This window comes from Papio anubis, chromosome 9 (assembly GCF_008728515.1).
Source record: "Papio anubis isolate 15944 chromosome 9, Panubis1.0, whole genome shotgun sequence".
NCBI classification, from domain to species: domain Eukaryota; kingdom Metazoa; phylum Chordata; class Mammalia; order Primates; family Cercopithecidae; genus Papio; species Papio anubis.
The window spans coordinates 14,523,395-14,536,078 of record NC_044984.1 but is presented as its reverse complement, the minus strand read 5'-3'; the positions used below and the strand labels follow the sequence as shown (position 1 = coordinate 14,536,078).

General features: G+C 36.0%; 1 protein-coding gene and 1 long non-coding RNA gene across 13 annotated transcripts in view; one reads left to right on the top strand and one right to left on the bottom strand.

The window, feature by feature from the left end:
* The window catches only part of PTPRO (protein tyrosine phosphatase receptor type O), a 276,025-nt gene that overhangs the window by 98,937 nt on the left and 164,404 nt on the right, over positions 1-12,684 (bottom strand). For both annotated transcript variants that reach the window (XM_021922078.2, XM_021922076.2), the window contains exons 3-4: positions 3,776-3,934; positions 1,585-1,737 (exon numbers count right to left, since the gene is read on the bottom strand). In XM_021922078.2, coding sequence (XP_021777770.2) covers positions 1,585-1,737; positions 3,776-3,934 — 312 coding nt within the window. The remainder of the gene's footprint in view (positions 1-1,584; positions 1,738-3,775; positions 3,935-12,684) is intronic.
* LOC103875636 overlaps positions 1-12,684 on the top strand; it is a 95,518-nt gene that overhangs the window by 81,219 nt on the left and 1,615 nt on the right. For 6 of the 11 annotated variants that reach the window (XR_634493.4, XR_001892519.3, XR_001892520.3 and 3 more), the window contains 3 exons: positions 1,272-1,310; positions 6,068-6,959; positions 12,163-12,293. This is a non-coding gene — a long non-coding RNA (uncharacterized LOC103875636). Of the gene's footprint in view, positions 1-1,271; positions 1,311-6,067; positions 6,960-9,972; positions 12,294-12,684 lie in introns of all 11 variants that reach the window. The other 5 variants (XR_634490.4, XR_002515566.2, XR_002515567.2 and 2 more) reach the window with 5 other exon arrangements.

Sequence of the window (12,684 nt, the reverse complement as noted above, 5' to 3'; positions counted from 1 at the left end):
TTCACTCCTCACCTCTCTAAAATGAAACATATAAGCACAAAATGAGTTCGTAAATTACGGAAGCATACTTTACTTACAGGGAGAAAACTACAAAGACACACTGCATAGTCTCTGCCTATAACAGTTTCTACTTGGCCTTCAAATAGCAGTTCAATTATCACCTCTTCCATGAATTTTTTTTTAATTTTTTTTTTTGAGGCGGAGTCTCACTCTGTCACCCAGGCTGGAGTGCAATGGCGTGCGGTCTCGGCTCACTGCAACCTCCGCCTCCTGGGTTCAAGCGGTTCTCCTGCCTCAGGCTCCCAAGTAGCTGGGATTACAGGCACCAGACACCAAGCCTGGCTAATATTTGTATTTTTAGTAGAGACAGGGTTTCATCATGTTGGCTAGGCTGGCGTCAAACTCCTGACCTCAGGTGATCCACCCGCCTCAGCCTCCAAAAGTGCTGAGATTACAGGCATGAGCCACCGTGCTAGGCTCCATGAACTTCTAATAAAAATTTCTCTCTCCTTCGTGCTGTTAAATAACTTTGTACCTCTTTTATAATATTTATCTCATTCTGCCTCGTATTAGTGCCATTTGTGTATTACGAGTACCATTTTTTGAGGACAAGGATCCTGTCTCATCAGTCTTTGTCTTCAGGTCTCAGTACTTAGAACAAATTCCAGGTAGAACGTGCTCAATTAATGTTTTTCTACTTACATTGAATAATGAAAAACATAAATAGAATCTTAAATGTTGACATTAGGTGAATTAGTGATTTAGCTGAAATAGTTTCCTGGTCTTAGAATAAGAATGAGTAAGAATCATGATATCTTAGAATTTCAAATTGTCAAGACCTTAGAAGTAATCTATCATAATCCTTTCCTGATGCTCATCAGAATGGCCTCTCCAGCTTTCCTATTGAATATGCAGGCACATTGGGCACATACGATGTTGCTTATATTGGTGATGGGTACTTAGTAGATATATGCTTATTTTACCCATTCATTCTTCCATCCATCCATCCATCTATCCATCCATCCATCCATCCATCCATCCATCCATCCATCCATCCATCCATCCATCCATCTATCCATCCATCCATCCATCCATCCATCCATCCATCCATCCATCCATGCATCTATCCATCCATCCTACAATAGTGCTTTATATTAGTGGTGTTACTAAAATTAAGCACTTCAAGTTTGAGATACATTTGAATTTCAATATTTTCCTTTAATAATCTGATAAACTGTACTAGAATGTCTTCCCTCTTTTTTCTGCCATAGAGCCACTTGTCAGTAATAACTGATGTCTACTAGATCTGGGTAAGTTTTACTTAATTATAACCTTTGGTAATAATATAGTAGTTTTTATTCAAAGATTACAAATCTATGATTGCATTGACATATTTTAGATTTTTCTTATTGAATGTTTTGCCCAGTTCTTTTTACATTGATATAAAATCTGTTTTAGGTTATTAAACATATGCATTTTCTTTCTTTGCTCTGGACCAGAATATTTCTTAGGATAAAAAAGAAATATACAGCAAAATATAACTGAATTATTTTTTCACTGTATTTGATTCTTCAGGAGACTTACCAGTTCTGTGCTGTTTGGGTTCATGACTGACACCACTGTACTCAACAAGGGTACTTTTATTAAAAGTTGCCTCAGATACCAGCTGAAAGGTGATATTACTATAACACATTCCTGGCAGCCAGTGATTAAATACTGTTTTTCCCTTAAAGAAATCTGTGAAGAGAAAATCAATTACATGAAAAATACGGTCTTCTAAATGTCACACACTTCTGGAAAGTTTGAAACAATTATGGTTAAACATTCACAACATAATATTTCCTTCAACTACTGTTATGGTCAATAATAAAGAGTTAGTAGAAGGCTAGAGACAAAACGTTGAATGTTTAGACTCAATCCTGAAGGGCTTTTTCTGACAAAATTCCTAAGGAAATCGAACACAGTTGGAGTTAACTTTTTATGATAGGAACTTTGGGGTATGTATTAATTGAAGGAGATAATATAAAGAAATTGTAGACGTTAAGTTTACACTGGCCATTTACTTTAAAATAAAAATCCAAGGTATTTTGCCATCTTATGACCTGAAAAAAAGCAATTTTACAAGAAAAGTTTTCATTTAGAAAAACTAGCCTAATTTAAAACTGGTTTATTTGCCAGTTTGAAGACAGAACCTGCCCAAAAAAAAGAAATAATAAAAGTTTGGACTCCACTTAGAAAACTTTAAAGAGAATAACAATAAACTAAAAATCCAATCCGACTCAAAAGAAATGAGAGAAAAAACTAAAAATACCACTTATTGAATTGAAATCTAAAAATAGTTTGAAGAAGTAATAAGAAGTAATTGACTTAAGAATGGGATTATATTATTTTAAAATTTATGATTAACAAAAGTTTCAGTAATTGCTTTTTAATCATTCATAAATATATTTGCATATGATCTATAAACAACTTTCCACTTATTAATTTGCAGATTATTTGTTTTCATTGTAAATAAACAACATAATAATTTGTGGAATTTATGTTTCTTTGATTTTTTCAAAGTTTAAAAAAACTAAATTCACTGCGTATATTTCATTTATTCATTCATTCATTCATTTTGAGATGGAGCCTTGCTCTGTCGCCCAGGCTGGAGTGCAGTGGTGTGATCTCGGCTCACGGCAACCTCTGCCTGCCGGGTTCAAGCGATTCTTCTGTCTCAGCCTCCTGAGTATCTGGGATTACAGGTGCCCGCCACAACGCCTGGCTAGTTTTTTTGGTATGTTTTAGTAGAGACAGTGTTTCACCATGTTGGCCAGGCTAGTCTCGAACTCCTGAACTCAAGTGATCTGCCTACCTCAGCCTCCCAAAGTGCTGGAATTACAGACGTGAGCCACCACTCCCAGCCCCACTGCTTATATTTTAAATAATGTCTCAGAAAAAATAAATCCATGGAAGAAATGAGTGTGTAAAAGAAGCAAGTCAAAGTGACATTTTTCTGGATGTCATGCTCTGTGTGCTTCAATACTCTTTCTCTTCCCACCAATACATGTTTCCAGTTACAGTTAGCCAACTCTGGTAGCATTACCTACCTCCCACCCCCACCCGGTATGTCCTGAGAGTATTCAAGTTCCTTCACTAGGATTCACTCCCAAATGAAACTGAATGCCCTCTCTTCCCTCTCCCTCTAGCCCCTTCTACCCAGAGAAGTTGATTTTGTTCCTTTGACTAATTGAAGTGTTGCTTCTCCTGGGCTCTTTTCTCTCCCTTCCCCGCAAGGTTCCCATCAAGCGAGTAAAAAAGCAAAACTAATTTTTGTATGTTAATGTATTCATTTAGCTGGTCATACAGCATCGCATTTGAGGATGCTGGATCATACCCAAGTGAAACTTTGCAAAAGGCACCGCTCTGGCTTCCCAGTCCCGGAAATGCCCATCTATCATACCCAGAAGGAAATGGTTACTTGTGCTTCCAAACTTAAGTCTGAATTTATTTCCTGCACCAGGCATGCTGCCTTAGGGAAGAGTAGCATGTAAGTGATAATAATTTGAGTATTTCTCATGCTGTACACATGACACCTGACTCTCAAGAAATGAACCAGATGTTCTAGGTTTCCTCATAGCATGATTTTCATAAGTCAATAATTATTTTTAATGGCTCATTTATAGGTCAAATAGTGAATTATAAAACCTCGTTGCAGTAAGAGAGAACATCATTTGGGAAAAGCTGCGTAAAAAGTGAGGGTCATCATTGATTCAGCCTTCCTTTTGCTGCTTACCTTTATATAGCATTGTCCGGAAGTCTTTACCTTCCCAGTAGCTAATGTTCACTCTTGTGAAAACGTTATATTTTTCTGGGTAATGAATTTCAAACAGGACTCCTGTTTCAGGAGAAGGTTTATAGTCATATATGGAAACACTGGTTACAGGTAGAGGTTCTACAGAAGTGAAGTAAATGGAGAAAGGGAAAAGAAAGAGGAGAGAGAAAGACTGATATCAATACTTGAACGAACCAAGGATTACACCTACCAGAAATTCACACATATTTTCACTGTCTGTGGGCACTATACTCCTCAGTACCCATGAATTGAATGTTCTTAGCAGTAATTAATATAGTACATTTTATATAATGCTTTCTGCTTTTTGAAGAACTTTTACATTTATTTTTCCTTTTGCAACAGTCCTGATATCTAGGAAGAGCAAATATTAATATATCCTTCCCACTGATAAATATAATGATGGCTCACAGACTAAATTGCTTGTTCAAGGTAATTTAACAAGTACATGACAGTCTGTATCTTCAGATTCCCAGTTTATTTTTCTTTTTCTCATGCGAAGGAAATTTGATATTAGTAACAGACCAGTAACAGAAAATAAATTTTGGCTCAGACCGATGATAGTTATATGATCATTTATTTCTTCGTGTGAGCATAGCACTTATTTTTCCATATGAAGTATAAAATTTTAAACTGTCCAATGTTGTAAAAAATATATGTTGTGGTGTTTCTCAAACTACTTTTTCTATAGAAGTTTAAAGAAAACATTTCTATTTTGCTTGAGTTATTCATTCACTGGAAAACTTTAAAAATACTCATTTTAAAAAATCCATTATCGATATATGTCTGCATTTCCTCCCACTCCCACTGTCCTGCAAATTTCTTGTAAATAATGCATTTTGCACCTTTCTGAAGAAGCTATTAAACAGATTTTACTTGTATGAATTTTATTAATAAGATATGTTAAATAATTTCGTTTGGGGTCACCTGTAATTCCAGCATTTTGGGAGGCCAAGGCGGGCAGATCACCTGAGGTTGGGAGTTTGAGACCAGCCTGACCAAACGGAGAAACCCCGTCTCTACTAAAAATACAAAATTAGCCGAGCGTGGTGACACGCGCCTATAATCCCAGCTACTTGGGAGGCTGAGGCAGGAGAATCAGTTGAACGTGGGAGGCAGAGGTTGCAGTGAGCAGAGATAGTGCCATTCCACTCCAGCCTAGGCAACAAGAGTGAAATCTCAAAAAAAAAAAAAAATGAAGATAAATAAAATTTAAAAGCTGTTGGAACCCCAAAAATCACTTTAAGCATGCAAAAGATATAACTGTGATCTGAGTCACATATAGTTATAACTTCTGTTCTCAAATTACAGATTAACTCACTTTATTTTTCTTGTTCTGTACAATGACTAGAGGGAATTAAATAACGTCAGGGACAAAAATCTCCTGCCTTCTTAATTAATGACCCTTGTTGTAGATTAACTTCCCCCCTTTGTTGTCCCGCTTTGCTTAGGCCGGATGACAGAAAACCTATAAATCACTATCACACTCTGTGTAAAAAAAATGTTAAATGTCCCCTTCCCCAGAAGAAACACTGCTTACAACCAATGAAATTTCTGTTAACCAGGTGTCAACTTTGTATGAATACTTTTTTGTAATCCTGATAAAAACTTCTCTGTCTCTGCCTATAAGAAATGAGATCCCAGTTGCACTACTTCAGAGCACTGACTGAATGCTTTTGGAGTTGGTGTTTCCAGGTGGTCTAGCCTCACACTTTGTGCTTGAAAAAACTCTCTTTAAATGAGATGCTGACCCTTTTGACAATTTTAGATTGACAGAAAAAAATTTTTTGATTCACAGTTTCAGAATTGAGAGGATTCTTGGACATCATCTATAGCCTGACCTAAAGAAATATCCTTAGTTTAAATTTACATTCAAAAAATTTCAATTTCAATAACATGAGAACTCCAAATTTGACTTAGTTCATTCAATAAATAACTATTGAGTATCTAGTATGTCTCAGTCTGTAGCGGGATATGTTTTATTTTGTTGCTCAGGGTATTAATCTATCTTTGCTATTGACTTTAAGAAACCCAGAAATAATTGAAGCTACATGTTAATGCTTTGATTTTTCCTGGAATTTTCTGAAAAACCAAGCCAACATCTACAAAAAAGTTAGGAAGACCTTCAGACTCCAGTGTATTTTATGATCATGTCACTGTAGACTATGTGCTATAGTCTCTGGTTAAAAGGTATGAATTTTATCTTTGTCTCACCCCTAGTCTTCCTACATGCAGGTAACATTTCAGAATGAACTCACATACTCACTTATGTACCATGTCAACCAACCAACCAACCAACCAACCAACCAACCAACCAATCAACCAATCAACCAACCCTCGAAGACTCTGTTTTGAGTTCAGAACTCCCAAAGAAGTTTTGAACTGCTTCAAGTTCTTTCTTTCGACCCAGCCTAATTTACTAACCCATGGAGTCTACCAGATCCGGCTATTGACTCTGGCCCTAAGAGAACTAAAATGAAAGGAAACAGAAAAAGCAGCCACAGAGCAGTAACTCCTCCACTGTTGCAGTCCTGTTTCACATCCTCATCAGGGTTTCTTCTACTGAAAAGAGAAGTTAGAAGGGCACTTAATCTTTCATGACCTGAGGCATGAAGTGTACACATCAAAGCCACGGTCAAACTTTGAAATTCAAGACAGACAGGAGGATTAGAGAACAGAGATTTTATTTTCTGATTTTTTTTTTTCTGCAACAAGCTACTTAAACTTTAAACTAAGAAAATGTCTTAAAATGCCTGTTTATATGTTTGTTTTATATGTTTCCCTCAGCTTCAATGTAAATGACCCAGGTCAGCTGTAAATCCTGTTGATGTCTAAGTATTACTGAGGAGTATTCAATCCAAGAACTACTGTTTTTAGAAGAACTCAAATGTATAGTATAAAAATATTTTACTATCTCTCCAGTGACTTCTCTCATTATCTTTCCTTTTAGAAATTAAGTGGTGTGGTATAAACCAGTGCTATACTTACTAACAGGCATTTCAGTGATGACAAAGTTAAATCCTAATCTAAGTCAATAGTCCTCACCTTGTCAGTCACTCCATTGTACTTCCCTTTCTTTTCTTAGGACCAGCCTGGACTGGACAGAGAAATGGAGTTGTTGGACAAGGTGAATCATTTAATATCTTTGTTCATTACTTTCTTGTCCACAGATGTTTTAATTTTTCAATTAAATAAAGTCTTAGAAAAAGTAGTTGAAATTCCCCCATGTAACTTACCCAAACCCCATTCTTTTCCCACCATGACCAGAAGTAAATTATTATTCTGAATCTGGTATTTATCTTCTCATGCATGTTTTTTAAACATGTATTTGTAAGTATCCAACATTGTTTCATGTTTTAAATTATTATGTAAATTATCATAACTATCCTGCAGCTTGTTTTTATTGTCTAACATTGTTTTAAGATTTATCACTCTTGATACAAGAACACCTAAAAATTTTATTTTAGTGTCCATTTTGCAACTATACAACCCACACAATATATACCTGTTATTATTTTAGTAGAGTAATTGCTTTCAATTATTCACTCTTACAAATAATGCTGCAATAAATGTTTGCAGCATGTCTCTTTAGGTGGCAAATCCTGGATAGTAGGGTCTACACATCATCTGTATCAGATATTCTTAGAAAGTTTTCTAACTAGATTAGGGCAATTTACATATCTATTAGCAGTGTATGATAGTTCCTCTTTCTCCGTATTATTTTCCAACATTCGCTGATACCAGTCTTCTTAATTTTTGCCACTCTGAGGTGTGTGAAATTTTGTCTCTTTGTTTTAATTTCATGCTCATGGAGATTAATTATTTTTTCTTATGTTTTTTGGTCAATCAGCTTTCCGTTTCTTAGAATTGTTAAATTCTTTTGCCTGTTTTGGGGTTCTTTTTCCATCTGCTCCTGCTAATTTGTAACACAATCTTTGTCATATACCATATTCCCATTGTCATTTTTTAAAATTGTGTCCTGGACTTTCCTTCTGGATTCACCTTTTTTCTTGCTGAAATCTGTCTATTAACAGTTCTTTAACTCAGAGCTATAGGTGTTAAGTTCTCTAGGCTTTGTGTATTAGAAAATTTCTTTATTTTATCTTTATTCTTAATGTGGTTTATTCTTGATGTATCTGGGTATAAAATTCTTGGTAGACAGGTATTTTCATCAGTACTTTGATGATGTTGTTTTTTTGTTTTCTTTCACCAGTTATTGCAGAAGGGAAGACTTCTGTCAGTAGAATAGTCATTCCTTTGTAGATACTTTGCTTTTTTCCTCTTGTACCTTTCAAGCTTATTTATTTATTTTCATTTAGCCTTAATAATCTGATGATACATAATAGCAATAATATAGCATTATATATTTAGGCATGGTTTTAGTTTTGAATTACTCTATTAGGTACTTAGTTGGAATGCTCTGTCAGTCTGTGAATTCATGTCATTCTTCAAGTCTTGGAAATTCTCATAATAATCTCTCCAAATATTGTGCCCACCATTCCCTCCTTATTTTTCATGAATCCTTAAGCCTTCTTAGCTAGAGCCTTTCCCACTTCCATGCCTGTGAATTGCCTCACTGTGCTGTATTATGGGGCAAATTGCATGGTACTATCCTTCAATTTACTAGCTCTTTGTGATTGTTATCAGTATAGAATTTGTCCTATCTACTGAAGCTTTTCAATTAGTAAACTTTAACTTTAATCAATCAAATTAATTTTACCTTGTTTGATGAATTAAATTTTAAATTAATTTAAATGATTATGTTTTCATTTATAAAAGTTTTAATTTATTCATGTTTATTCTGTATGTTTTTATTTTATTTCTGCAAATTTTTTTTGAGATAGGGTCTCATCATGTTGTCCAGCCTCGATTTGAACTGCTGGAATCAAGGGATCCTCCTGCCTCAACCTCCTGAGTAGGTGGAACTGTAGGCACAGCACTGCACTGTTTTTGCCAATTTTTTTTTTTTCACTAATTCCCTGGTTTCAAAAACTGGAGGCGGTTCTTACATTTATGTCCTTGAACATTATAAACATAATTAAATTTTTGTTAAATTGCTATTTAAAATACAATCTGAACAGTTATAGTTGTTTTGATATCTATCTTTTTTAGCATAAGTTTTTCATGTGTTTTGAGACACAGGCTCTGGGCTCATTTGATGCTTTTTCATCTCCCCATTTCTCACTTATTATACCTTGCTTTTAAAACAATTAAGCCATTGCATCCTGTCAGCCCACCAAAGCACCCGGTCTACAACAAGACATATGACATTATTTTGCCATTCTTAATATTGTGGATGATATAGTGGTTATCACTATAGATTCATTCACTGAGTGAGACAGTAACTAGCCTTGGACCTTGGTAGTAAGATGCATATGTGTCCTCTGCATCCTCAGGTCTTTATATATGTATTTTTTTTTGTTTGTCAAACAGGAAGAATCTTTGCTATAAGCAGAGAGCCTGGCTCTGTGCCCTGTCTAGCATGGAGCATTTCAGTCCTTCTGACTATACTGGGGTCCAGACTCAATAGTGTCTTTTCCAGACCCAGAGCACAGAGGGCCCATTACTTCAGCCCATTTCCCCACTTTGAGTTTTTATTTTGTTTCTGGTTCTCAGAGAACTATTGTGGGTTTGGGTCTGGAAATGTGCTTCTGCTTTTCTTTTTGCTTTGTGGTAGGAGCAAAAAGTGGATGACAAGAAGAATGGACTGCATTATTTTGACAAGAAATCCTAGCCTAAGTGCCCAGTTTTCTCTTTAATAAAAAATGACATTTAGTATGATTATTTTTTCCCTCATTATGTGTCTCATATAATGAAAACTCATGTTCAAATTGAGCAATATTTTATGCCCCTTAATTATCTTTGAATCATTCACGAGAGATCATGAATAGGAAAGTTTTGAAAGTTCTGGATGTGACTATCTCAGAGAAGAGACAAAGAAATAAAAGCAAATGTGGAGCACATACTGTTTAAAGAAAACAAAAATAGCTCTGTATTACTTATTAAATGCTAACTGCTAAGAGTTGCTCCTTTCTGAGATTGCTCTGTTTAGCCGGACTAAAGAATTAAAACTAAAGAAGCAATTGTGTTCATGTTCAGTAACCTCTGATGTGACCAACTGAAGAATGTGTCTCTTCCAGCCAAGTTCTCTTGAGAGAGAGGATCTGGGATTAGACCCTCACTTCTGATGGCAGGCACAGGGAAAAGGGACTGGACTGAGACCAGAGCTACTGTTTGGTGTTTAGATGATGATTTGAGACCTGACCTGGCACCTCAGCTACATCGAAGCATACCAGTGAAGTAGGTCTGGCAACAGCGGCTGCCCATGGTCCAAGCTAGGTGGTGACCATCACACCCAGTACCTTAGTTCAAGACCTCATCATTTCTTTCCTCGAGCATTTCAACAACTTTCTAAATTATTCTCCCTGCCTCCATTCTCCCCTTAATTTTCTTACTCATTTCTGCTCAAAATTTCAATGTCTGTAGGCTACTTGATATTCTCACTTTAGTCAGAATCTTTGTCCTAAACCAGTCACCTCCATCTCACTGATATTTCCCTGCCCAATCTGTCTCAATCTCCTTCACTTCTGACACCTCGAGTAACTTTCTATTTAGTGCCATTGATACATATTATATTGATTGATCCTGTACTGCATGCTTTGTTAAGGAGCTTACTTTGCATTATTTTATAATGCCCCCCACCAAGTAGGTACTCTAATTATCCCAATATTACATATTATAATGATATGACAGATCAAGTGAGCAAACTACAGTCCACAAAGCCAAATCTGTTCTGCCACCTGTTTTTGTCTGACTTTTAAGCTAAGAAAGGCTTTTACATTTTTAGATGTTGGACCTAAACAAAAGAAGAATAGTATCTCATGGCACATGAAAATTATATAAAAAATCAAATGTTGGTGTCTCTAAATAAAGTTTAGTTATAACATAGTCAGGATCATTTGTTTATGTATCGTGTGTGGCTGCTGTTGTTTGCAACAGCAGAGTTGTGTAGTTGCAATATAGACTGTATGGCCCTTAAAGCATAACACACTTATTATCTAAGACTTCATAGAAAAAGTTTGCTAACCCCTAGAACGAATTATATATTTGAAAACTAAGATTTAGAGAAAGTAATCATCTGCCCAAGGCTATACATATGGTTGAATGACTACCCCAAATACTTGCTTTACTCGCTTGATAATTTTTCAATTCCAATGCAGGATTCAGGATCTCTTGGCTTGCAGCTCCCTAGGAAGGCAAGGCAATCTCTTTCACATAATTCTTTCAGTGTCAGAGGCATTTGAACCACGGGAACCCCATCTTGAATAGGGACTGGGTAAAATAAAGCTGAGACCTACTGGGGTGGACCTTGGTGATAAAACAGGTTGCAGTAAAGAAGCTGGCCAAACCCCACGAAAACCAAGATGGCAATGAGAGTGACCTCTAGTTGTCCTCACTGGCTCATTGTTCACTAATTATAATACATTAACATGCTAAGAGACACCCACCAGTGCCATGACAGTTTACAAATGCCATGGTGATGTCAGGAAGTTACTCTATATGGTCTAAAAGGGTCAGTTCTGGGAATTGTCCACCCTTTTGGGAAAACTCATGAATAATCCACCCCTTTGTTTAGCATGTAATCAAGAAATAACCATAAAAATGGGCAACCAGCAGTCCTTGGGACTGCTCTGCCTATGGAGTAGCCATTCTTTCATTCCTTTACTTTCTTAATGAACTTGCTTTTGCTTTGCACTGTGCACTCACCCTGAATTCTTTCTTGCCTGAGATCCAAGAATCCTATCTTGGGGGTCTGGATTGGGACCCCTTTCTGGTTACAATAGCAGTTATCATATTATTTGTAATGGTTTTTATTTGTCTCTTCCACTATAGTATAATATCTTTGATTATTAGTATTTTTATCTATCTTTATTTCTTTGGTACCTAGGACATGGCACAGAGAATGTACCCGATAACTAAAATAAAAGCTCATAAATTATTTTTATTTAGAATAGGTCTGTATAGAATATTATATTTGTAGAGTGTCTCCTTGTGTATTCTTTAATGTGTACAGCCAGTATCTGTAGAACTTCACTGACACGTGACACAGCTGTGTGTATGTGACATTTCCTCAATTTCCAAGCAACTGATTCCAGGTATCTTTTTACCTGCTGAGAAACTACCCCTTCCCTCTGAAGTGCATGCAATATACTGAAGGTTCTCAATCAATTAAATATTAATGAGATGTCACAGCCTAAGGGTTGTGAAATTCTTTTGAACTGGCCAAATGACTCTGCTATGCCAAATTTATTCTTTGACATGTTTTTCAGCTTTCTCTAAGAGTGACAGACTCAGAACAACTATAGCGAAATATCAAAGGACTGCCCTGGGGCCAATTGCTTTGTCATTACTTATTTCATCAAGACAAGCATCTAACACACAATAAATGACTGCTACAAAGGTACTCTCTTATTCTCAAGAGAAATATGTCAACTCTGTGAGCAGATACTACAAATGTTTTCCAAACTTGTTTAAAAAGCTTTCAGTTAGAAAAATAAAGATGGCAAAAACACATCATTAACTGACAGATAATGTTAGTTTCAGAGCTCAAAAGTTATCTGAGTCATCATGTACTTTAATTCCCTCTCTTATGAAGGTGGAAGCTGAAACCCAAATGTCACTAAATGCCAGCTCATGCCTAATGTCACAGAAATATTTGTGCACTAATCCCCACTTCTTATATTCCCAACTTATTATCGCTCCTTAAATTTGGGATAATGTAATGGAGCCTTTAACAATGGGGTACAAGACAATCTTTGATAGGCCATCATGAATTAATTTTACTCTTTGGA